Source organism: Phalacrocorax aristotelis, chromosome 1, assembly GCF_949628215.1.
Source record: "Phalacrocorax aristotelis chromosome 1, bGulAri2.1, whole genome shotgun sequence".
NCBI classification, from domain to species: domain Eukaryota; kingdom Metazoa; phylum Chordata; class Aves; order Suliformes; family Phalacrocoracidae; genus Phalacrocorax; species Phalacrocorax aristotelis.
Genome location: NC_134276.1, coordinates 9,110,601 through 9,138,306, shown reverse-complemented (window position 1 = coordinate 9,138,306; position 27,706 = coordinate 9,110,601). Strand labels below are relative to the sequence as shown.

Sequence of the window (27,706 nt, the reverse complement as noted above, 5' to 3'; positions counted from 1 at the left end):
AAAATGTAAAAAAAATTATAACGAGCTAAAGAAATTTCCTGTTATTCTGCACAAGAGAAAACCCCCATCCCATGTCCTTCACATATGGCTGAGACCATCAGCATTTGCAGGCTCAGGGCTAACTAAATATCTCCTTAATGAGCTTTACAGACAGTTTTCTGAAGCTGTGACTTGCAAAGCCTCCAGAGCACCAGGAGCTCCAGGCTCCCACCAGCCCTCAGCAGGTCCCTGACCTCGCCTTGGCAGGCGGGTGCTGCAAGGCTGAGGATCGGAGCTCTGCTTCCCACCTGCCCCTCGCCAGCTCTGGGAAGACTGAGTTTACAGCCCTGCTTTCCCTTTGCTTTTCTTCAAATGAAATTTTAGGCTCAATTTGATCCTTACAGCTCCATTTCACGTCTAACGTACCACGTTGAGCAACTCTGGCCATTAATATAAAAAAGGGGACAATTATCTGGTTATAGAAAATATTTTACACAATGCAAACACAGCTTTTTCCTGTATACATCTGAGAATGCCTGAGCTTTTATAGGATGTTATTTAAGAAATATTCATTATACAATTATGTAAAGGAAACCCTGAGTATTTTGCACTGAGTCTTGCTCAAGCTGGGGGACATTGGCACATTTGCTATCAACTATCAGCTCTTACTTGAGAGTGAAAGTTAGGCAATTTCTGTATGTTTGTAAGATATACATACCAGAAAACATTTTGGATTATATTAGATTAAAAAACTAATTACCGAGTGTTACTTTTAATACAGCAGGTAAAATAATTCAGGTAGTATTCCACTTAAAATAGTTTATAGAAACAATAAATCTAGAAAGTTTTTATCTGTTATTCCAACGAATTACAGCAAAAACTACTTTAACTGAAAAGAAAATTAAAATAGTTCTTATGCTTCCTCCCTTGTCCTTTCTTCATTGTTAGCATAACCAATATCAGAAGTAAAAAGTTCTTAAAAAGTCAGGAAATATCACTGTAGAGCTACAACACCCAGTATTCAAAATTCACTATTAATTCTTAAAAACCCTAGATGAACCTTAAGTGACAACGCCTTCTGAAGTACCAACAATGCAATTTATTAGACTTTCCTTTCTTTCATCTGTCTTTATCTTTTATGCTGCAAACCTTATACAGTGTGAAATAAAACACATGGAAATTGCTATTTAAAAAAGGGCGTTTGAGTGCACATTTTTAAATAACAGTACTTGACAACTCTTAGGTGCAGAAGAGATTTCTGGAAAACCTTTGTCGATATAAATGTGCAGATAAGCTCTATCTGTCTTCTACCTGCTGTGATAAGAAGCAAAACAAGGTATCTGTGCAAAATTAGATCTGACATAAGACAAAAAAAATACAAAGCACGGGAGAAGGGATGCCAAGCAGAACAGGGAAGGCATTGGGCTGCTGAGATGAATGCCAAGTATGCCAGGTAATCTTTTCCAGTTAAGTGAAGAAGAACAAAAAAAAAAAAAAAAAAAAAGGCATTATCAAGCAGATGGCTACCGAAGAGTCATCCTCCAAAAGCTCGTTCTGCTCAGGGTAGAGTAAGAGGTATGTCCAAATACCACGCTGAGGTTACGAGCAGTCTATTGGAACACAGTATGAGGAGGAGAACCTGCACAAGCGAAAAATGATCCTTCACTCTATGCATCTTCAAGCACTTTAAGACCTGAATCAACTTCATCCATATATTATCAAGTAGCTTCTGAAATGCTAAAGAGGGCTGGGGTTCAGGTTTTTTTCTTTTTCATAATTTCTTGCTTTTGTAAATAGAATAAAATGACAGAAAAAGCACAAGTGTGGCAGACTACCTGATTTGTTGAAAGAAAACCTCCAGGACTGATCTAAGGGGAAGGACAGGATAATGTGAGCAGAACTGAGGTTTAAACTTTTCCAGTTTCCTGACAAGAAAAGCCCCTCTAAATAGATGGGCTGGGTCTACAATTTTAGCTGCGTCTAAAATTTAACTTTTCTAAGGGACGGGAACAAATCCAATCACTTTTTTGCCTTGTTTTATCTACTATTCTTAAAACTTTAAAGAAAAAACTTGAGAGACAATTCCTGAAAGAAGCTTTTCCAATTATTTCTACATTCTTGTTTCAAGCATTTTATTAATTTGGTTTTTCCTCAAGTGTTATAAGCAGTAATCTGTTTATTCAGTTCTTCATGCAGCAACAGAGAAAGAAAAGGGATTCTAAAATGGGAAATGAATAAATGACACTATGCAGTTAGCCTGCACTTAGAAATGCTGGCCCACTTGAGTAGTCCTCCTGAGCTCACAATTAACACACAACCTCAGAGAGAATCAAAATTACAATTCCAGTTATATCACATGTCATACAGAACAATCACATAAAATTACATAAGGTAGGAACAGAAGAAATGTCATATAGTCTATTCTCCATCAAAAACAAGGACTGTAGCTCTGCCATTCATGTCTAGCCTGGTCTTCCATGACGGACGATGGAATGATGGAATCTCCGTATCCCTGAACAAACTGTTCCACCGTTTAGCCCATCTTAATATCAGAAAGTTTCTCCAATATAATTATATCCAACCTGTTTAAATTTTAGTCTATTATTTCTTTTATTTTTCACCCAAGAGAAAATTCATGATTTGTTTCCTCATGAGAAAGGCATTGCATACAGCAGAAGACTATTATCAGCCTAGACTTTTTCTAGACTAAACAAAACATTTCAAGTAATTTCAAGTTCCTCAAAGAATATGGTCTCTAAATGTCTGATCATTCTCATTCTGGACTGGGCTCTGCATAATCTGGCCATGTATAGACTGAGTTTCGTTACTCCAACTGACATTACCGGCACCTAGGAGAGGAGAACGGTAACGTCACGTGCCTTGCATACGTACTCTTATTTATATACCCAATTACCACTTTTTTCCACATCCCAAAATTATGACTCATGTTCAGGTTGTAATCTAACTCCTAGGCCCTGCTATGAAGAGTTGTGACCTAGGAAAAGGTTCCAAATTCTCCATCTGCACAGTTAATTCTTTCTTCCAAAGTGCAGAACCTTTCTTTTGTCATTACCAAATTGCGTCCTGTATTTTGGGAATATTTCTCCAATTTGCCAAACTGTTTTGAATTACATACTAAATCTATGGATAAAACCAGACGTCTTGGACGATAAGACTGGTTGGATCTAGTTATTCAACAACTGTATTAATGATCAGGATGATGAGTTACAGTTGATATTAAATCTGTGGATGAAACCAATTATCCCTGGACGATACTTCCTCTCTGACACTAAACTCAGTACTCAGGTTTTTCTGCCAGCTTTAAGTAGTAGGTTTTTTTTCTACAGTGTACATTAAGGCCTTGCTTATGGGAGTGTCACATGAGAGTCTGTCTAAAGACTTACTGAAGATATGTGATATCCTCTATTACTTCTGAATCAACAAAGCCTCTTATCTTCACAGAAGGAAGCCAGATTGACTTGACACAATTAATTCTTGACCAATAACTATGCACGTTGTTATTCAATTCCTTGGTTCTTGTAAGTGACTTCAAAATAATGTATTTGAGGAACCATCCCAGAATTTTTGACATTTGCATGATCCTGGGCCAAACACTAATATTTCATTGAAAAAAAACTAAATATGCTTTCATTCAAATTTATATAGAAAAAAGATCTCACAGTACCCTGACATAGCAGAGAATTACTGCTTCAAATACCTAAAGGTATTCTTCCTACTTTAAAAAGTATAAATTTTAACCTAAAATGCATTAATTCCTACCTTTTAGAGCAAAATTTCAACTATGAATATGACTGTTTAAACTTCATGTTCCTTTAGGTTCTTCCTCACTATTTACTTATGCAATCCTCTTATTCGCACCATAGGTGAAATTCAAGTTTCTTAAAAATCCATTGAAAAATTGCCATTGAATTTTTGAACCACAGTTTCACCTGATGATTAGACCCATGGTTTGATATTCATGTTAGTAAGAGGAGAGTCAGATTCTGAATTTCAGTTTGCTATTACATTAATTGCTTTGGGGCAAGAGGTATTTAGGCTAAAAATATATGACTAGAAACCTTCCGCTGTACAGGTTCTAGTCGATATATCAAGCATACGAAAGAGAATAAAGAATGTCTCATTCTTCAGAATACTTGAAATGGCCCATGAAGTCTCAGCTTCATGGAAGAAGCTGGTTTTATGCAGTAGTTTCTTCTTCTGTGAAATTGAGACTTTATGAACTGAAGCATGTCTGTGAAAATCGTCTATGACATAATTTATACTCTTCTAAAGAAATAATGTATAAACAGAAGGTAGAATGAAGGAGAATGATGTAATTCAATGTTTATAAAATAGCAGACATTTGACAGGCTTCAAATTATGTCCAGGACACGCTGATTGATACCATTATCCGTTAGTGTGTTTTCCCTGACATTTATCTTAGGGCCAAAAGCCAAAAGAAAGACCACAAGCATCTAACCACAAAGTAGCTCTTATTTTCCTATTCTAGTCAGCAATTAGCTCACAGGAACAGAATTCCAAGTATTTCCAATGCCTGTAGTTAAAAATACGCCTGTTTCTAAAAGGAAATATAAATGTCATATATTAAAAGCCATATTTGGGTCTGTAGTCTTTAGACTACAAATACATATTCAAGTTGCGCAGTAGTTACATGTAAAATATTTAACTGTGTGCAACCCTTACGTAAACAGAAAGACTGCTTATTTTGAAAATACATACCAAAACATGTAGATTCTAATGTAATGTAATTGCCTTCTGCTTTTCATGAAATGGAGATTTTCTGCCCTGACTGCTATCAAATCAGAAACATGTGATGAGTGTGAGTTACCAGTTTAGGACTTGTGTTTCATGACTGTAATGGTGTCTGCAAGAACCGCAGCTCAGTTTCTCCACAAAGGATTGCGGCAATCAGATACGTACAGGTAACATTCAAATGACAAGCAGGGATTTCTAAAATCTAATCCATCCTCTAAGAATTATGATGTATTTCTTGGTGTGACTCTCCTTTCCTAGGTGCATTTTGTAAATAAACAGATTGTTCTTAAAAGTTTCATAACTGCTACTCAAAGGGATCTGTTCTTTCTTTCTTTAATGTCAGGAGAATTTTCTTTTTCTAAATTAAATAAGCAACTACACAGACATATCCCTCAGCTCAGCAAAACTAGATAACTCTTTTTAATAGAGCAGCAGCAAAAACAGGAAGAACTCACAGGAAACAGTTGGGAAAAAGAAATTAAGCCAAGGAGCTGGGAGAGTAAAGAAAACAAGAGCAATAAGAGCACAAAAGCATTAAAAGAACTTCACTTTCACCACTTCACAAAAGTACATTCTCAAATCCTAACTGACACGTAAAGTTCCCCAGGAAAACATTGCCATTGCTTAAGGCAATGACAAAAAGTAAAAAAGGAACTTTTACAGCTGCACGGTCTGTTTGTTGTTCAGCTCCTTGTTCTTCTCCCCTTTTCTTTTGAAATTGGTTAAGAAGGTAAGAAAATATTAGGAAACTGAAATTCATGTTCCCACTCTCTCAGAAAGCCAACATAGAAATACCGCATTATGCTGAAAAAAGGAAATGAAGAATACATCTACTGAGTTGGTATTGACTTGGCTTAAAACTCTATGTTGTTCTACAGCTGCTCATGTACTGCTTCCTACCTTAATTCTCTGACAGCAGTTCTGTACCATGCCCCACTTTTTAAAGTTAAATTATGTCCTGTAATAGGAATGCAGGAAAGAGAGCCTTGCGATTTAAGAACCAGACTGGAACTCTATGGCTCAGAGTTTTCTATCTGACCTTCTGCGGGCTACTTCAATCTTCTCCCTTAGTACTGAATCTGTGAAATGTAAAGTGCTTCAAATACATGTGAAAGGGTAAGTCAGCTGCCAAATTTTCACTATATGCTATACACACAAGAAAAATCTTACAGAAAAATACTTTTAGATACGGAAGGGAAAAAACAAACTTTCTATAATGTTTGGCGATAAACACAGGCGGAATATATCTAACTGCTTTTAAATACTCCTAAAACAAAACACAATCCCTACACCCTGTGAATGGATCTTTTTAGAACCAGGATTAAAGCAGCCGGAAATCTTGTCTGCGCTATGCTTCCACTCGCAGACCTTGACACTTTAATGCCAGGATCAGAGAGAGAAATCAAATCTGTGAAGTTTAATTGCTTTCTCATCTTCTGACTTGTAAGATCAGCCTTGTTCTGACCAGTGCCTCGGGAGCTGGGAGCCAGGCGGGTGATGTGCGGCACTGCCAGTGATCACATCCCCACAGAAGGCATTCCAGGGCAGCTGGGACACTGAGGTCCCCGGTAGCCACAAGCAGTTTATTCTCAAAGCCTGAGAACCAGAAGCTATTTCCCTTCTTTTATTCTGCATTTAAGGATGACAGGAAGATGATAAACAGCCAAAGCCCAGACACACTGATATGCCAGCAGGACAAAAGCCCTTTGTGATTGACAGACAAAACATAAAGAAGGGGAGGAGACCCTCTTTTTCTTCCTTTGGGGGTGGCTCTGGACAGACGCCTGAAATTTTAGCCCTCAAAAGCTTCTCCCATTACCACCAGATCACCTTGCAGGTAAACACCTTCCTGGTTCATTGAGTCACTGTTACATATCTGAAAAAGAATCTCCACTGAAAAGTGATAATGGTGGAAAAATACTCCCTATTGTACAGCCATAATTCTTGTACCACTTGTCTGTAGGCAACGCATTTCCTCTTTCGAGGAGGCTGTGCAACTGGATCCAACTACATATAAAGCAATCTGTTAAAACGAGGACAAGATTTACTGTTGGAAAGAACAGATCTAAATAAATTCCAGGAGCCTTTGAACCATATGTCTAAAAATGATCAAACATAGACAATTAAATTTAATCTCTTCATATTATATTCAAAAGTTAGTATTTTCTATGAAAGAGTAAACATTGATTTAGCACATGCAATGAACTATCTGCAATAATTGGTGTTTCATTTTAACTCTGAAAGAAACTAGTTATTTCTATAGACCGTTTAGTTACATTTTTAATAGTGTATACCGAGTACCAAAATCCCCATTTCAGTTGCTTTATGGTATGCAAATTGGCATGGGTACCATGCAAAGTCGCAATGGAAAACAGATGATACTTTTAGCAAACGGTATTCCTTCCCATAATCACAAAATCATTTGCACTACTTAATCCACGGGAAACAACGAAGCAAGCCACCTGAGTGTAATGTAAAAGTGTTTTTGTTTCTGCTTAAAAGCAGTGAAGCCCATAAAAAGAGAAGTCACACACTTTAAGGGTATCGTCTTGACTTTTGACACGTGTAGTACTAAGGAACAGATGTATCAGCGTATCTCAGTATGAAAAGTTGCAACCACAAAGAAAGCTAGGAGAGACGGGATTAGACAGAACAGCATTTTCTTCACTCACTGACAGATGAGAGAGCCTACTCTGCAGGCTTTCTGCATATTGGAGGATCAGGAGCAGTGCGATTTAACCAGGGGAAAATAGAAAAATCAGCCCAACTTCAGCCCACACAGGTAATATTCCTCATTTGGATCTAATCTAACCACAAGAACAGAGCTAATCTGAAGATGAGAGTATAATACAGCAATAAAATACATACCTACTTATTTCAATTCACTAGCACTTTTTCAGCTTGAAAGACAAAGTGAAAAATATATGAACTGGGACTGGAAAACCTGCTGTAACAAGAAAGGTGGTTCAAGTGATCTGAGGCACTACCCGTCTTTTTTTTAAAAAAGCCAAAAGGGCAATGACCACCTTTATTCTGGGCTACCATCTGAGCATAATAAAGGTTTAGGTAATACTTGGGTATATAAAAACAGAGTCAAATATATGGAGTTCTGCAAGAACATACAATGTTTCTCTCTATTAGACCAAGGTGGGGGAGAACCAGGGAGGTGGGGAAATGACCTGGTGACTTGTAAATTAGGTACTTATTTGAAAGCATATTGGATCATCCAAGTACCCTCTCTGAAGAGCTTTAGTAAAACCGAAGACACAAAGCTGCGCTACAGCTCTAACGATGCAACAACCCATTCCTTTAGCTACAGCTGTTTCATGGCTGGTAGAAACCCTGTCCTGCTTGGGCTCTTACTCCTTCACTGCAGACACCGTCCAGTCTCCCCTCCTCGCATTTCTCTTTCTTTCTCTGGTGAAGCAGCTCATCTGGTGCCAAGAGCAGGTAAAGGGGAAGCAGCCAGTTTTGGCACTTGGCATTGCCCATCAGCCATCCTCAAGAGTACACAGAGTCAAAGGAGTGAGAGGGATTCAAAGACGACAACGTCTTGAAAGGCACTCAAGAGGAGCACCCCTTTCCCCACTGCACGCGTGCCCAGCCGGAGCCCCCTCCCAGCCCCTTCCCTCCCCTCGGCTCCCACTGCCACCGGCTGACCGCGGCGCAGGGAAAGCGGCACGAATCTCCTCTCTCTGCTGATAACAGCACTGCTGCTGGTGTAGACTCTCTCTCACCCTTCCTATCCTCTCACCCGCTTTTCAGGAGAGACTGCGGAGCTGCCAGCTGGGACGGGGGAGGCAGAGACGGGCACCGGGCACCGGCACGGCCCTGCACCAGGATGGCACCAGGTAACAGCTGATTTCTAAGAGATGATTCTCTCCTCCTAAAACTTAATGTCAAAAAGGCGCGTTTGAGATATTGTGAAGATATTTATGCTTATGCCTTTGAACACCTATAACTTACTATATAGACTCTCAGTTTAGCTTTGTTCCCCACGATGCATACAGACGTGCACCCTGTAACCTCGGCCTGGAGACAGGCATGGACTTCTCGTCACTGCTTGGCTTGGCATGACAGCTGTACCATGGCTGACAGTAAAATCACGAGTGCAAGGAAGACAGATCGACGTGGCACACATTTCCTCCGAAAAAGACGAAGAAACTGGAAATACAACAGGCATCCAGCAATTAACAATCATCATCAAAACGTCAAAAGTTTTCTCTCAGGGCTTTTTCAGGAAAGCAGTCTGATTACTCCTGGTATCCTATGGCTAAAATAGGTATGCCCTGGCAACATTTTGGTATCTCAAACATATCTATTCAGAAGGTAAAAATGAATATTGTTACATTCTAATCCCTAAATTTACTTTATTGTTATCACATACTTTCTCAAGAAAATTTATATTCATCAGGAAAAAACATATTAAAGTGAACATTATTTGACAGATGCCTGATTTAAAGGAATACTTTAAATGCTATTCCCAAACTGGCAAAACATGTGACAGGCATCAGGTGAGTATTCCCAAAAATGCATGTGGAATTCAGTAACAAGTCAGTCGTGTATTTTTTGAAGATAAAAATCAACAGCAAATTTAAATTGCCTTCCCAACTCCTGAGATGCATCTCAAGGATTCATCAAAAGTATAAATGGTTTCTCTTTTCACTCTTGACAAGGATCTAAAGAAATTACAGAGTTCACTGTAGCTTTGTACATTATATTACTGGACAAGTTAAAATAATTTTATTTAAATCAGAAGGCTTTCAAATATTTGACACAATTTTTCCATGTAGGAAAGATTTAATTCTGTGATATCTTTTTCTTGTCATTCCCATACAAAGGCTTTGGTGATAACCCAGATAAATCAATACTTAAATATATGCTTTTATACATACATATATACATATATATATATAGCCCTCTTTCTTTTTTGCTCTTATTAGCAGAACACAAGGTATTTTTTTCATATTGAAGTTAAAAAATGGGTTCATGAAACAGAAGGATAATACAAGCCATGTGTGCAGTGTAAGTTAGAAAAACCATCTTCCATGACCTCTCAGCATTTCATGAATTCTTAACACTTACCACCTCTCAGAATTATTTTAATATGGTTTCTAGGTAACTTTAAGGAAAGCCATTAGCCTAGATTTATTCCACCTAGATTTATGCAAGGAAGTTTGGTGCACAATCACCTGTATCATCAGGCGGAGAGAGGCAACTCTGCAACATAAATTAAGCCCACACAAGGTGGGAATTGCCCTCTTGATTTGCTCATCTTTTTCCTCACATTTCCTAACCTAAATATATCAGACAGGTGCCTAAAACTGAAGATGAATCATGAAAACCTTTTTACAACAGGCACTACAGGCATGCTGAAGATCCAACTGTTGTAAGGTTCTCTTTAATGCTAGACTAGAAATGAGGATTTATTTATATTAATTTTATGAATACCATTATTGTCCCATTCCTCCCACACTACCCAAATGAAAGGGTGAGAAACAGTGATTGGTACTTGCAAATATAAGAACACAGAAATAGAAAAAGTGGGATTTGCCCATGCACGACCTACAGCAGCCACCACCGATGACTGTAGGAAGGTGTGAGAACACTGTCAGCACAGGCTCCCGAACCTCCTAAAGACGCCCGCCGCGTCCCACTGGACACCGCAATTTTGCACCCTTAGATATATTTTCTTTGCAATACCTTTAAGTCTAGAAATTCTTCTTCCCTGTGTAAAAAACTAATAAACTCAAATTCTTACACTTAAAATACACACTTTAAGACATACCTTTAACTCTACTACACCCTTTTTGAGCTAGAGTTGGATACACAACATGAGCTTGGAGAGACCAGTCTCCCTCTCCTGTGAATGCAGCAGAGCTAGAACCAGAGCTCTGCAAAACTCGGCAGCAGCTTCCCTTCAAACCAAAACACTACTATGTGGCACTGCAAGTTTTAAGTGACAAAAAAGTGTTTGCATCTGAACTAAGCATACGGAACTGTAAAGGCAGCGCTCTGCCAGAGAAGTGTCAGAGTTAACCTGGAAGGTTATCTTCTTATCCGCAACCCCCTCCTGCGATACCGCGTTTTACTTTTGCTCCTACTAAATAAAACTGATATTTATAGCATTTCTTACAAGACTGAATGTTTTAATCTACTCACTAGGTCATCCAAAATACCTAAGAAATCAAGTTTCGTGACAGTTACCAAAACAATGCTTTGAACCACTAACTTTGAGGTGTTTGTATAAGGACAGTAAAAAAGTATATAAACACGGAAAAAAATTCTCATCTGCTTTTTTCTTCTGATTTATTACCTAATAATTCAATAGCAGAGGACTTTTAATGTACTCCTGTAATTCTACAGCACATGTAAAAGACAAAAATAATCTTCATAAGAAAGGGGAAGATTATTTGATACTAAATCCCTATAATAGCGACTCCAGCTATTAAGCTTGCTTATCCTACAGTAAAAAAATAAGTAAAATTAAAAGGCAAAAATATCTTTCAGGTAGTTGCTTCTGTACAAAAGGGAGCTTAGGTGATTAAATGAGAGACTGATATGGCACTGGTACCGTACATATAAAGGCGCTTTGAAATAATATGTCAAAAATACTGAATAAATTACAGGATACGTGTTTCACAAGGAAAGAAGAGTAAATAGCTGTAATTTGGGAGGCTAGAATTTCATTAATGAGACAGAATAAAGGGCTCTGCAAACAAAAGGACCTTTCTTAAAGGTTTTCAGTGACTTCACACAAATTTCAATATTCCATCTTAATGGCAGTAAATGACAGTGCATCTGCATTTCTTATGTGTTCTTTGCATTATATTTTTCATTTTCTATTGTCAATCAATAGATAATGCACAAACAACATCAAGAGACCAGGAGCTTTCTGTGGTGAGCTATGCAAACCCCGAGTTATAAAAACCACCATTTTCTGCTTTGTGAAATGACAGCAATAACTTCTGATAGTCTGAAATTATTGTTTCAGAAAATAACATTTTAACATTTATCTCTGCAGAAGGCAGACTTCATCCTCAACTTACTATCAATCAATCATCAAAAACATTCAACTTCCCATAATAGCTGGTTTCAGCTCGTACATGGAGCTTTCCTTTCTAGGGTTCAGGGCAGATGAATTAACATACGTCTATTATAAACTGGTAGTATATAGTCTAAGGATTAACTACTATAGCAACCAGTGCTGCAGTCTGCCAACATGTATCCACCCAAATTGCTGGATTTTCTAAGTTTATGTGGATAGGATTTATATGTAGGTGTTCATTTATTGTGCAGAGATTGCAAGTTTTCCATTATGTGGATTTCTTCAAATCACAGCTATTACATCACCCTTCCGAAAAAACCCAGGGTAATATTAAAAACAAAACTGCTATTAAACCAACATTAATTAAATTGTATTTTACAAATATTTATTGTACGTATTATGAGATTCCTCCTGGTTGTTCATTATACTCCATTCCATTATTCTAAAACACTATTCTCGACAGAAAGTGCCATGAATTATTTTCACTGAAATAAGATGATATGAAAACATGGTGTAATCCAAACCTTTCCACCCATAACCTTAATTCCATGCAACCTGTGTTTTCTTTTAAATAGAAGCATTACAGCGGAGCGTGCTTTTGTTCCAAGACACTTTAAAAAAATAATGCATTTTTAACGAAATCTTACATGACACTGAGTGGAGCTCAGCGTCACCTGAAAATGATTTCCTAAAGATATGGGGATGTTCCTCTCCCCAGACACACTTCTGTATGTGAGTTTTTGAGGGGGAAAAAAAAAAAAAAGAGGTGGAAAGAGAAAGAATCCTGTTTCAGCTGTGGTTACCTATAAGCACGCATTGAATACACGTGATGAGAGACTGCACTGTACAAGTCACTGTGTACTACAGTTATCCACAAATGAGTGGTGCAGAATTTCATCACTTTCAGTGGAGGTGAGCAGAGCATTCTGATACAAAATGAAGGTATAAGTCTGCAGAAAAATACCAGAAAAAGAGGATGGAAGAGAAGAAAGAAAAGAAGTGCCACTAAAATATGCTTCCTCTGTCTGTAAATGTAACATTATTGCTTGTAAGCCTAACATCTGCATTGCAGCTGCTATTTTCCTTGTATATTGTCCTATTTTTTGTCCTGTCTGCTGATATGATCTTATTTTTTTTCCCCCTCTTCAGTCACCCTCTCCTTCTCTGTCTTCCTTTCTATATCCCTCTTCTGAATTTACCTTTCATTCTGACTCCCTTCTCACTTCATCTATTCTGGAGTAATTATCCCTGGTTTTACTTCCACCATTTCAGTTCTGTAACCTCACTTCTTAACTCTTGAGATTTAGCACCTTCTTTTTCTTGTTGTCCTGTAATACATGTAATAATGTTTGAACAGTCCAACAGAATTTTGGGGAAACTCCAATGATAAGTATCAAGGCTGCTTGGTAAAGTTTTCAGCTAGCATGAAACATCTGCCATAGGCATGGACTAGAAGGCTCAGGGGTAGCAAGTCAGCACAATGTGAGGACAAAGCCCTCCAACAGAGGGTAAAGGGCATTCATTTTACAATTGGAGAAACCTTTTCTATGCCAAATGACAGGAAAACTATCTGAATACTTCCCTTTTTTAAATAATAAATTCCCCAGATCCATTACACAGGCTTTTGAGCCTTTCTGCAGCTTTGGAGTAAGGGTTAGCAGTTGGAGAGAAGCATCAGCAAATTATAACCGCCTGGCCAAAGGACCATTGCAGAATTTGTTGTGAAAATAATTCAAGACAGACATTATAATGAGATACTGAGAAAATTCATTATACTAGAAAAGGAAATATTCAAATATATCAAGAACTTGCCTATACTTCCACAGACCAAGATTCATACATCTGTTACAGCATCTCCTAACAGTGTGGGTAGGAAAATACCTACATCGAGGGAGAGGTATGACCATGTTACAATTATGTGCCATACTGATTTTGTTCTCTTTTAGTGGATAACTATCAGCCAGACCGCTTGCCTTCCAGAAGCAATATTAAGCAAGCTCAACTTGAGGCTGTTATTAACATGGCAACCTGAAAGACATCCTGCAAGTTATGTGATGTATAGAATATATCTTAATTCCTCCATGAAGAAAAAACAGTTCTGAACTTTCCAACTCAAATAACTTCACCTCCTAGGCTCAGCAAAGATCATCTCAAGCCATACTGGTATGCAGTCATTTTAAAATAACAAAAGTCCCCGTGAATGCTGAAGAGCATTTCTGCTTTCCACGCTTCTCCCAATCACTTACCACCACTCACTCATAGTGCCGGTGCAAAGAAAATGATCCAGCGCAAAACTACACAGAGCAAAAATAGCGACTAAATTCAGTTAACCCTGGAGGTGCCAGGAATGCTAGTGACAACCAGAGGGACTGACTGGGGACATTAATCACTTTTAAGTTCAGAAAACTTAACGATAAGGCAATTTATATCAACTCAGAAAATAAAGATTACTTTGCTTTTATTCCTTGCATCATTTGATTCATGCATCAGTCGTATTTTGGTAGCATAAAGGTACGCTGATATTAAGTCTCTTAAGAAAGGTTTTAAGAATCAGATTACACCATTTAGATATTATTTAGAGATTAGGATTTTATCTTTAATGACGAAAGGGATTACATATGATCTTGATGATATAAAGTGTTACTGCTCTCAGCACCTTTTAGGACATTTTGGTGGAGGGGGGAGGACAAAAAGCCACCTTTGAAAGAGAGTGTCAATAAATGCTTGTTAGCCATGAACACCATTTTATAGTCAATGACAAAGGATTCTACAAGCCAAGCAGATCAGGCTTTGAATAAGGTGGTTTTTTTGAGACTTTCCTGAAAGTATTGTAATTCTAACAGAATTTTGTCAGTTTGGTCTGCTTATGATCACAAAAAGGCTGAAGTGATTTGGAGTCATTAAACAGAGGAAAAAGTTTAACAACACACTCAATTCTTTTCTGTTTTAGACAACAATGGAGATGGGAAGATTGCCTCCACCAGGGCTCTGGATAGATCCATAGATGGTTACTCCGAGGGCTGCCCAAAATCTTACCGAAGGGAATCAAAGATGAAGTCACTTAAGGGATAAGACAATGACCAACTCACAATCCCAGTCCAGACAAACTGGACAAAAACTCTGAGCACTGATCAAGTGACCTCTCTGTCATCTGTCTTCTCCCTGAGTAGTTGTTCCTCTCCTATCCTATTTCTATAAGTAGAAATTGTGGAAGAACACTTTAATTCAGTGTGGCAGAAGAGTCACTTTTCTCCCTCTACTAATTTTCAGAGAAGCCCCTGCCCGCCTGGACAGCTGACACGTTCCCTGCCTTTGCGTGCCCTCCTGTCTCCACTCCGTGTGTTCTCAGGACATGGTGATTTCTACGGCACAGAGCTGTAATTTGGAACTTTTTACCAGCTATACCTTTCAAGTTGCATTCAACAAAGCACAGCAAGGTTATCCTCCTCCAAAGACCTTACTAGCCACTGTTTCTAACAGCTTATCACAACAAATATTCCATAATATGACAACACTGATGTGCAGCAAAAAGTGGAAGAGACTGAGGAAGTCAAATATTCCTTTCTCTAAGTGGTAATACGTGTGTTGCCTAAAATCTGTTCCTACCGATCTAAAAGGATACACAATCTGTAGCCTTGCCGGGGAATCTTTTCAGCGCTTCTTAAGATTTCCTTCCTCATTATTTAAGTGAATTCATCCATGCTGTGATTTATGATTGTATGAAAAAATGTCTTGCTCTGTTATCTCTTATCCTTTCTTTCACAGCCAGCAAGAACAGACTTTATTCTCTTACTCTTTACAGCAGTCTTGTACATACATGAAGACAGTTACTCCATCCCTTATTTCTGTTTTTTTTTTTAAATAAAACAACCACAATCCAGACTTTTAAACAAATCATGTTTTCCAAACTCCAGACCACTGGAGGAGAAACTCTGAGGTTTTTCTGCCTTTTCCATATTCTTCTTGGTGTATAATAATCAAAAGGGACAGAAAAATGTACTGAGAACTTCTCTAACTTTAAACACAACAAAAAAACAACTTTATGTACCTCATAAGCTCTATCCATCCCATCACGTTTCCCTCGTTACAAGAATGTGACATTGTTGACTTACACTCAGCTGGCAGAGTGTGACAACTACTGTTGGGTCTTTTTTCAGTGAACTGCTCCCAGTCCATTTGATTCTCCATGGCTCCTCACCTGGAAGTGTATTCCCTCAACCGCGTCATTACTAAGCAGCTTTAGAGTTTTTCAAATCATACCTCCAGTTTGCAGTTCCCATCCAGCAGTTTTACCTACACGTGCAACAACCATTTCCACTGTTACCTTTGTCATTATTTAAATATAAAAATATTAAGCAAAGGAGGACCCTGGTAGGTGCTTGTCAACACAGTCAATACATCCTCTGTCTGACAGTCAACCTCTGACAACAGCTCTGTCCACATATCCTGGGGGTTCTGTGCTTACCCAAAGGTATTTTCACACAGACCATCTATACCTGGTTACTTTAGGAAAGTACCACATAGAATCACTGTGAAGAAGTTCTAATCACAATGCCGATTACACTCAGAAAGAAAAAAGATGATAAATCAGTCCATCATAATTATTTTTTGATAAATCTACTCTGATCTAATGTTTTTGTTTGTGCTTACAAAAATTGTTTTGATTTTTTTTTCCCCCTGAGAATTAAACTAATGGACCTACAGCCTCCTGGTCCTGTATTTTAACTCTTCTGTTATACCACCAGAGACAAAGGAATTAAATGTTGCTGATGACTGCTCAGCAGGATATCCATCAACCCTGGCATGGAGGGACTAATTTTAGAAGAGAAAGTGGTTTGGGGCCCATTCAATTGTCCGGGTTACTGTGTCAGGTCAGGGAGGAATTCACCAAATACCTCCGGGCTCTGGTCAGCTCTCACTTAACTTCCAGGTTGTCTCTAAAACACTGCTTCATTACCAAAGACACAGACAGAAGACAACCAGCTTCCTCCAAAATCACACAACATTTTTAGCTTTGACCAGCATTTCACTGTTATGACTTGGTTTAATCAGCATTCATACGGACAGGTGTCTACCTTCAACCTCACCTGTCAAATTCTCCGAGGCTGTTACACCATGACTCTGGGAAGTAGAAGAAAATAGAGTGAAGAGAAGACTGCCGATGCAAGGGTCTAAATGGATGGTAGGTGAAAGGAGAAACGCTTCTTAGAATCCTTTAAATTAACAGCTCTCCCCTATCCACAGACTGCTCTTGGACAATATCCTTAAGTAATTCGTAACTAATGAAATTATGAAAAAAAAAACAAGTTGCAGCTTCCAGAGTTTTGCAATTACCAGGGGATCATATGGCTCGAAGAACCAGAGATGGCTAGATGCCACAGAAAATTCTAAGTCAAAGGGTTGTAGTCAAAGGTTACTTTAGCAAGCAACTTACCAGCTTGAGCTATAACACAGAAGATTTGAGAGGTCTGGTGTTTAGAAGGGAAACAATGATGAGGTAAATGACGTATAACATACATCTTGCAAACCAACAGAGAAAGAAGTTATTAAAACGGGTGTCTCATCCAACCTGCTACTGTATGTTTTAAAAAAGGACTACAACGGATAACTTGTGAAAACGTACGTGAAACTAGTTTATTGTAAAATTAAAAGAAGGGAGTTGCACCTGCACATATGTCAAATATTTAAGACTATAAAATCTCATCTTCCTGTTCTCTATTTTCACCAGAAGAAAAAAATGTTATGTTCCCTGTCATAAGCTATTTAAGAACATATATGAAAAGCTGTATTTCAGCCATTTTCATACTATGTAATGTTAGATCTCCAGGGTCTTAATTATGAGATGAGAGGAGGCTCCTTAAGTAATCAGTATAATCTCCAGATGATTTAAAGCATTTACCTCAGCATTTCCCATTTTAGCCCAATTATGCTGACGGCACTAGGTTTTTAATGCCATGGAAGCACTCTACTCCATTCAGAAAGCTTGAATCAAAAATATACAAGTTTCCAGATTAATACCAAGAATCAGGTAAGCTTGTAGAAATGCTGTTTAAAATAATCTTTATGAACATAAACAGATATACTAGCAACATACCTGAAAAAGAACATGAACAGAGCAGCTGTGATGCAGAACAAAAGGACCTACAAGAAGGAGAAAGAGTGTTATTACATAAAACATCACACTACTACTGCACGTTCTGGATCGTGAAGATTTTACAACTGTTACTATAAAAGTTACACTTTATTTATGCGCTTGGTGGGCCAGAATGAAAGCTTGTCTGAATCCACCAAACATGATTCTCCTTTTTCTAGTGGACTTTGAGCTGTTCCTGTCAAAGTTAAAACAAAAAAATGAAATCCAGACCAGGGTAGTGGGACAACAGACACAGCAAATGATGCCACTTAAAATAGTCTGGAATAAAATAATAGTAAAATAATAAAATAATAGAATAGGAAAAAATATAAAACAATATAGTGAAATCAATAAAGCAATAGAAAAGAAATTTAAACATTATCTTTCGACAGTCTTTGCTTTTGTAATTTATTCCAATATCACATTGCTAGTTTCAGTTTAAAAGGCAGGACATTTAAGACATCTGCAAAGACAGCTGCTTCTACTTAACCACTTTCTAGCAAGTTTGAGAGTAGGTAATTCTATTCCCAAGTGAGTGTATTGGTTCTAGTAGTTTACCTTCATGTTATCACCAACCCACTGGAATAATCTGGTGTTGGCCTAGATTATAAAAGAGTCAGTAAGCAAAGAGCAGCTCTCCAGCACAGAGAAGGGAACGTCTTTCTTCCTCCCATCCCCTCTGCTCCCAGCTCACTGCTCTTACCTCCTCCTTACCAGCTGCACAGTGACTCAAAAATGCTGAAGAAAACGAACGGAAGGAGGAAAAAAATAGTAAATCAAAACTTTGCAGAGTTTTCTGCCAATTTGGTGAGATAAGGAGATCACTGGAAGGGTATAAAAACACCAGGGCAAGCACAGGCAAAAGGGATGGAGGGGGGCCAGGAGTAGAGAAGGGGAGAAAGGATGAAGCTACCCTCCTTGAGATACCAGCAAGCCGTTGTACCGTGACTGAGAATTGCTTGCGCATACAGCTGTTTCAGGAACAGCTATGCCATGCATTAAATTCATAACCTGCCTTAATCCATGCCATCTTTGCCAGGTACAGCTGGAGAGCAAGAAAATACTCTTTTTTTTCTAGATACACTGGCCATGTTCATACCATCATTCAGGAGGCAAAAACCTAACAGGAAAATTGGAAGTCTTTCAGAAAACACTTGCGCTTACTTTCAAGGGTTCAAGAAGTTTTGATGATGATAGCTTAAGTGAAGAGAAATGGAAATGCTGGCAGCAGTGCATATTTTAAGGTTATAAACACATAGAATAGCGGGCTGCTGCCTGTTGACATAGACCAGAAAGTATGATAAAAATTTGTATAGGAAAATTTTACAATTCCTTTCAGAGGAAAAAAAATTCTTACAATGAGATTATTTCCCTTTTCCAAGTCCTCTGACATGTGACTTAAAATTAGGTCCCACAAGACATTATAATGCTTACTGTGTAAACTACCCATTTCTTCACTTTTTTGTTCACTAGTACTATTGTCTTCTATTATTCTGCATCAAAAATGTGAACATCTGAAATAATTTTATCTGAAATCATTAGGGTAAAGTGAGGACAAATATATTTCAGTTCAAACTAGCAGCAAAATCAGACTTACATTTAAACCTGAGTTCTACTTTAAAAGATCTGTCCTAACCCTCCAAAGTTCAAACCATAATTAATATTCAAACAATAACCACAACCATCAATTCTTTGGGTGCCATTTCTGGGAGACAGAAGGGACAAGAAGCCTTGACAGTCCAAGCAATGATTATGAGAAATAAGTGAGAAACGGCAAAAAAACAGCTGGGGGGGGACGGGAAGGGAGATGATGCCTTTGCATATTAAAAACCATTCCATTAAATAGTCTGTTTCCTTCCCTTTTTTCTTTTCTTAAATGAGTTCGGTAATAAGCTAACAAGTACACATGTGTATATCACTGAGATTCCCTCCAAGCTCTCTCTTCTCCAGGCTAAACCTCAGCTCTCTCAGCCTCTCCTTGTATGACAGATGCTCCAAGCCCTTAGTTGTCTTTGTGGCCCTTCACTATGTTTATGTCTCTCTTTTACTGGGAAGCCCAGCACTGGACACGGCACTCCATATCTGTCTCACCAGGGCTGAGTAGAGGGGAAGGATCACCTCCCTCAACCTGGTGACAACGCTTCTTCCAACGCAGCCCAGGAGCCTGGTGGCCTCCTTTGCTGGGAGGGCTTCTTGCTGGCTCACGTTCAGCTTGGTGCCCACCAGGACTCCCAGGTTCCTTTCTGCAAAGCTGCTTTCCAGAGGCCCCCAGCATAGAGTGGTGCCTGAGGTTATTCCTCCCCAGGGGCAGGACTGGGCAATTCCCTTTGTTGAACCTCATGAAGTTCCTGTCAGCTCATTTCTCCAGTCTGCTGAGGTTCTTCTGGATGGCAGCACAACTACCTGGTGCAGCAACAGCTCCTCCCCGTTTTGTATCATCTGCAATCCTCCTGAGGGTGCAGCCTCCTGTCCACTCATCCGGGCCATTAATGAAGATGCTGCTGACCCCCCGTACGGACGCCTGGGGTACCCCGCCTGTGACTGGCCTCCCACCGGACTTTGTGCTACTGATCACAACCCTTCCAGCCTGTCAGTTCAGCCTAGCAAGTTTTCAGTCTACCTCACCATCCACCTATCATCAATTTGTCTATAATCTGTACTCTATTTTGGCAAAATCTGGGCAACTTAAAGTACTCTAAGAACTTGCTTAATCAACCTCTGTAATTACCAGAAGTCTTCCAGAACTTAAAAACATAAGATGTGGAAGACCTTGGCCAGGTGGAAAAGAGGGAACTGGTACCGATTTTTGTAAATGAGAAGTTCAGGGAATGTGAGATGGCCAGCCAGGTCACTTCTAAAACAACCCACAACTATACTAGAATAAATTATGTGAAACAGCCAGTTTATAAGCATAGAGATAGCAAGATGATAAGAAACAACCAACACAATAAAGAAGTAAATTAAAACTACTGTAATTTTCTGCTTTGACAGATGTTTTAAGGAAAGAAGCAAGTGTAATTTATCTCAACTTTAACACACCTTTGTGACAGTTGCATATGTTAATTGAGTAGGTGGCACAGCTGCTCAAGAACACGACAGGACAAAACTCTAATAGTTAGCGGTTCATTATTATCAAACTATAAGGCACTTTAACTGAGGTCACCAAAGAGGTTTTGCTTCCCTCTTCAGTAATGATTTGAATGATGGAACAGAGATTACGTTACAAATTCACAAAACCCTTTAGAGGCCAGGTCTTCACGCAAAGTGATTTAATTGCCCAAAGTCAACAAGATGAAATTCAATAAAAACAAATATGAAGTAGCTGGCAGGAGAAATCACATACATAAAAACCCTGACAAGAAACAACTGTGTGGGCAGTACACGAGTATAACAAATTCCACAGATAGCAAATAAATAGGCACCAGCAATGCAATGCTGCGGAAAGCGCTGGAAAATATCACAGACTTTTTTAGAAGCAGAGGAGGTAAAACATAGCGCTGCATTACACTAATGACCTCATCCTAGCAACACCCCAAAATACAGCATTGGGCACTACTGTTAAAGAAAAGCATAGACAAAACAAGACAGTCCAGAAGAGCACAATGAAAATAACAGGCATGCAGGGTTCAACTGTCGGGCAACTGCTTAAACTAAAAAAGAGGTAGCTGGTGACAAACATGACAACTATATTCATGGAATTATCGTATACTGACAAATCTGTCTCATCGAGTACAGGAGGAGGAAGACAGCTAAATCTACAGCGAAGACAACGTAGGTTAGATATTAGGAAGAGGTCTCTCTACAGGGTAGTGATAAACTAGAAATAGCTGCCTGTGAGATTGTGGAATCTCCTTTATCAGAGGTGTTTAAAATCAGCAAACACCTCCTAGCAGTGCTCTGGGCACGTTTCACACTGTCTCTCCCAACATTCACACAACTGAAGGACAGAAAGACGTGCAGCTAAATCCAGACTTTTTACATTAAATGCAGAGCCTGATGTGGAAAGCCCAGTCATCATCGTCTTATCACAGCACCAAGAAATAGAAGGCAAATGGTCACTGTGCTCCAAAATTAAGCCACTTTCAAAATAAGCCTTTATTCAACTTTTCCCCGTCCTACAGAATTTTTTTGTGGCATACTCAGTACAATACACAATACCTATTTTAGATTTAAAACCAACTATACCAAAAAAAGAGAACAAATACTAAGGCCTACAGAAATATAATTGTAAATATTGAGTGAATTTAAGCCTTAAGATCTAGTAAGCAGGAAGTCTCATTTGGGATTTTTCTTGCAGAGTTCATCACTTTTTGGCTTACGATACAAGGTCAACAAATCGTGCCTGGCAACACACAGACCTTGAAACTTTCCAACTAAAACAGACACAAAAAAGCAAACAACCTACATGTTTCTAATGACAATGATACACGCTAAATATTTGAACATTGTTAGAGAGACGTGCACAGGTTACAAGGCAAAACCCCTGTGCTCCAGGACAGGTTAGCACACTTGGTGTGTAAGGTGAGCCCTGCAATTTAATTGATTATGTTATACTTTACTGTACTATACTAAACCTTAATAAATAAAGAGGAAACATGCTGCAAAACTTAAAGAGGTAATTTTTCCAGATCTCTGTTGGCCGACAAAGCCATTTTTCTTTTTTTTTTTCCAAGAAAGCTCAGCCCTCATATAAACAGTATCACGAAGCAACATTCAGCAGTTCTCAGTTTTGAGCACAAAAAAAGCTCTGCCTGAAAGCAGTTACCAGCAGCTCCAGTAACACCAGCAGCTCACAGAGAACTTGCCCTCACAGGCAGATAGAAATCTTGGACCAGAGAAAAGAAAAATAACATTGACAAGACTATTAAAACTACTCGAGTCTCATGTATTTTGAGTTTTCATGTGAATTACCTAATCCTAAGGTTATGTGTATCATCTTTAAGCATTTTCATTACAGTCAGATTTCCTGGGGTAAAAAAAGTCTCTGATCAGAGGCTGCAGGTTCTCCCATACAGCCAGAATAAAGAGTAGGACTGAAGTCTGTGATAAAGTAACATAGGTCTTGTAACTAAGAAGCAAAAGCACTGAAGAGACACGTAATCTACGTAAATGAAGACAGGAGGAGGAAAGAGGGACCGATCAGCAGTATCAGCATTTGGAAGCATTTGGTAGAAGCATTTGGAGTGTTGGAGCTACGGTTCAACACCGAATAGTGTTAAATCCAGCTCACAGAAGACCTGAGGCTGTTTCAACCACTGCCACATTAACACTTGACTTCAAGTGTATTCACAAAGGCTGAAAACCATCACCTTCTCGATCAACCACTTCACAATGCATGTGAGAACTACATCCACACTCAATGATAAAAAAGTTACTACTCCTCGTTCTCGAAGGCTGAATGCTACAGAAAAAAGAACTGTCAAGTTAAAGTCTGTCCGAGGAAAATTTTATTGGTAAAAATCACGGAAAATTAAAAACCCTGACAACATTTGACTAGCAGGTCAGTTAAAAGAAGTCCCTCCAATAATTATTACTTGAGCCAATTTGTTCCAAAAGTTACAAAGAAGGGGAGGTGGACTTACTATTATTTTGTGATATGTGTTACTTGGTCGACTGAGACAAACCTCAGTTTACCTCTAAATCCACAGACCTACACAAAAAGCACTATAATTATTTTTTGGTTTAAGTCATAGGAATTTTTCAGCTGATGGTTGTGGTTCCTGAATATTATTTCAAGACACATTACTGCTCCAATAAAAATTATTTCTACAGCTCTTATCACAAATATTATCTCTTAAGCAAGCTCCCATCTAATAAAAAAAAAAATTAAAATAATGGAACTAGACATGCAGATTAATGCAATGGCCTTGTACTCCCAAGATCAAAGAAATGAATGTGCATGGAATATGTCTTTTCTACCTGCACATAATGTAAACTGTAGTGTCCGAATCAATGAATTGTCTTTATAAAATTGATATGCTATTCTTTTCCAATAATAAAGTATCTGGTTATAATGCATAAAACTGTCTTTAATTTTAGAGTAGGTAAAGTGGATGGAAATCACAGAATCCTTCCAATTAATTAGACAGAGATACCAAAAGTCATATAAAAAGAAGTTATGTGAAAATAGGTGTCAAGTTTCATTATGTGCATCCACTTGAAAACTGCTCTGATGATCACTCTTACTAATGCCAGTAGTTACTTGTTAGCATTACTTAATGCCCCAGGCAATAAAAATTATCACAGTAAATAATTACCTGATGGAATTAGTCACCATAGCTGACAAGGCAGTTCTTAGATATGACACCTACATCTTCACCTGTGTGGGACTAAAGGGCAGGACTGCAGCCCTAAAGCCATGAGCTGCTAATAGCGTCAGCTATGCCGCCGGAGTTCACTGCTATAAGCACCACTTACGCTCCGACACGGTGCAGAGGGAGGCTGTAGCAGCCACTTACTACTACGTTAGAACAGTGATGGGTTTGGCAAGTGGCTTTCCTGAGCACCAAACTAGTTCCTAGCTGTTCTTCCACTCTCCGCCTTAGGACTCTGTTTATTGCCCCAAGTGAGAAAAAAAATCACCTGGGGAGGTTTTATCGTGCCCCCCATCACTTATTCCCACCTCTCAGACTGCTAGGACAGTGGATTCTCCTGAGAGCAACGCCAGCATAACTTTATTCTCACCAGCTAGAGAACTAAAAAACTCCAGAAGAGGCAGCTACAAAGAGCAATTCAATGCCCAGAATACACGACTTTCAAGAAAACTAACGATGCCAGTATCTCAATGCTTTTGGGTTATTCAAGAGAAGACGAGGAGGTGGCTGGAGTCTCACTGCCAGAGCCTGGATGAGTGAAGACTTCAGTTTGTCAGAAAAAAACATATGATGGTGAGAACCTGAAGTCTGCCAAATTCAGACTAGTAAGATGGCAACTTTTTCTCCGGTTGGTAAGATTAATTAACCAAATATGATTAGACTGTTTTGTGTACCAGGAGTTGTAACTCGATGCACAATGTGGTGAGGTTCACTGGCCAGCCTTGGCCAGTAAATGGCTGGACGATTATAACAGTCTCCTGTGGTGTCAGCATTCATGAAAACAGTATTATTCTCATGTGTATTTTGTGAAGGCGCTACCTATACTGAAACATGCATTTGTACACACCTCAGCAAAAGCTTCTGAATCCTTTGCTCTTTATTTAAATTTCAGTATTAAATATAATACATCCTTTGGATCTGTCAAATGGCTTATCAAGTCTGTAGTGAAAGGGAAAATATACACCCAAATATACACCCAATATATACACCCAAAAAATATACACCCAAAGGGAAAATATACTCCCGAATCTGCAGCAGCTCCAGCACTATCGCAACCATCCAGCTTTCTGTGTCTCAGAGTCCCTCGTTCCTCTCTCCGTCTCACAGATGGCACCTCAGAGGACCAAATAGTCCCTTAGACAGGGCCAGGGTGTTTTGAATTACTAATCCCTGTATTTAGCCACAAAATCCTTATAGTTCAATCCCCCATGGAGACAGAAGGAGCCAACAGGGAATGCAAAGCACTCTGAGTTTCCTCAAGCATGTACAGGTCTGGAACGATCAGTACCCCAAGGCCAAGATCTAACCAGACCTAACAAACCACAGGCACTGTAGTCAAATATTACTGTCAGTACCTGCTGGGTACAACTATCTACAGACAAAGTTTGGCACAGTCTGGTTACTCTGAAGTCATATACCATCTCTTCTGTTTTACACACCAGTTAAAAAATTGTGATCTCCTTTCCCCTCCCCAATTCCCATTTAAGTAGTAATCTTTATAATATCCCTTATTTTCAATTCCTGAGAACTGCAGTGAATAGCAAAAATGAGCTGATTCCCAGTGTTGCCACTGCTTATTAAAGAAGTCACACAGTTCCTGTGCAAAAATGTCATTATTGAAGTTTTATAACAAAGATATAAAGGTATTTCATGGTGAAAACAGATAATCTGGTTTTGTATAAAAGCATAATGACTTATGGAAAATGGTGGTTCTCTTTTACCAAGCTGAAATTTCTAGTGATCCCAAAAGACACATGCTGATTGATAATCCTAAAATGGAACCATCTCTCTCTGGACGTTTCAACCTATGCAATGTTTTACCTTCTTTCTATAGTAAACCGTGTTAAATCAAAACCTTCCCTACTTGAAATCCACCATATCTGGGGAGAATTTCATGAGCTATATCAAAAGTATGGGCAAAAACTCTTGTCATAACCTTGGTTATCCACCTAATGATTATTTTTCTAGTTGAAATTAAGTAACTTCTGAAGCAACACGACAATGCAGATGCTTTAAAATTGACAGGCTTTATAAAAATGTAGAGAACAATTTGTCAGATCCTTATTAGGCACTGGGCCAATTTAGCTACACCTACACCACTTCAGCTGTTAGACACGCCCTGATTTTTTTCTGCCAGCAAGCCTCAAGCAGTCTCTAGAGTGATAAGATCAAAAGAAACACTAGTATGAGTTATTAAACAAGAGATTATACAGATTCATGTTAAAGCACTGTTGTTTGATCATGATTAAACAATTACAATTAGCAAATGCAGAAGGTAACTGAGCCAAGACAGAGAGCACCTGCCAGTCTCAGAAGAGTATGGAAGAGTAAAAGAAAATCAGACCCTTAATTTTCTAGTTCACAAACTTCATATATAGTTAAACACTTCCACACCCTACATCTGTTTTCTCAAAAAATACTTGTCAGGTCTTTCCCTCCGTTTTTCATGTTATCTTAACCACAGCAAACAACACTACAACATACTGCAGCAGAGCCATGGAACAGCCTTTCTTAAAGCTCTTGATGAGAGTCCACGGCTTTCAAGGACGCACAACACTTGAGAGACTGAAGTACAAAAAAAAGTAACTGACAAATGAAACAGCAGTACCTCAGTACTGCGCCTTCCTGAAAGAGTGAAGAAGAGCTATTTTACAGCATATCATACTGGAAGAGCTGGTCAGTGCTCATTTCTCAAACTAATCAACCCTTTGGAACACAACTGGCAGGTGGCTCCGACGCCGAGCAACGGGGACACACCTCCAGTCCTATCCTGTATCTTCTGGTACTCCCAGGTCTCCAAGTCACATTCCAGGCTATAAAACATAAACCCTCAATTATCTGCAGTAAAAACATCATTCTGTTAGGCTGCCACACGGCCAGGCTCTATTTCAAATAGTATCTAACTAGGAAAAAAAGCGCATGCGCAAAAATACATACACATAGACAGTAAGTACAATACATTAGGGCTACAGAGACATCAAATTATTTGGGAGTGTTGCTCTTCCCTGAATTTAAAAAAAAAAAAAATCAAACAAAAAAAAAACCACCCCAAAACAACCAAACACACACACTCACCCGACTTAGTAATAGTTACAAGAGGAAGAAAAGAGCATCAGGAAACTCCAGCCAACATATCACACGAATAAGAAACTACCTTCCTGAAACAAAATACTCTGAACGAAACACAACAAATATTCTAAAGATAACGCCCTCTTAAAAAAATAAGATCTTCCACCCCATTGTAAGGTGCATTTAAACTAAGCAAATTTGGTTCTTCCCCCCATGCACCTAGTTGGATAACACTATGGACTCAATTGCTCAGTAGAGACACACAGAGTTTCACGTGCATAACCTATGTTTAAAGGGGATAAGTACAATTGAAACACATGATGCTGCCTTAAAGACAGCTCATTTTTAAGTTATTATTACTTGGGACTAAAATGAAATGCCCCCAGA

General features: G+C 38.7%; 1 protein-coding gene across 2 annotated transcripts in view; it reads right to left on the bottom strand.

Annotated features, from left to right (window-relative positions):
* Positions 1-27,706, bottom strand: part of TMEM135 (transmembrane protein 135) — a 188,237-nt gene that overhangs the window by 46,927 nt on the left and 113,604 nt on the right. For both annotated transcript variants that reach the window (XM_075080884.1, XM_075080891.1), the window contains one exon: positions 17,898-17,944. In XM_075080884.1, coding sequence (XP_074936985.1) covers positions 17,898-17,944 — 47 coding nt within the window. The remainder of the gene's footprint in view (positions 1-17,897; positions 17,945-27,706) is intronic.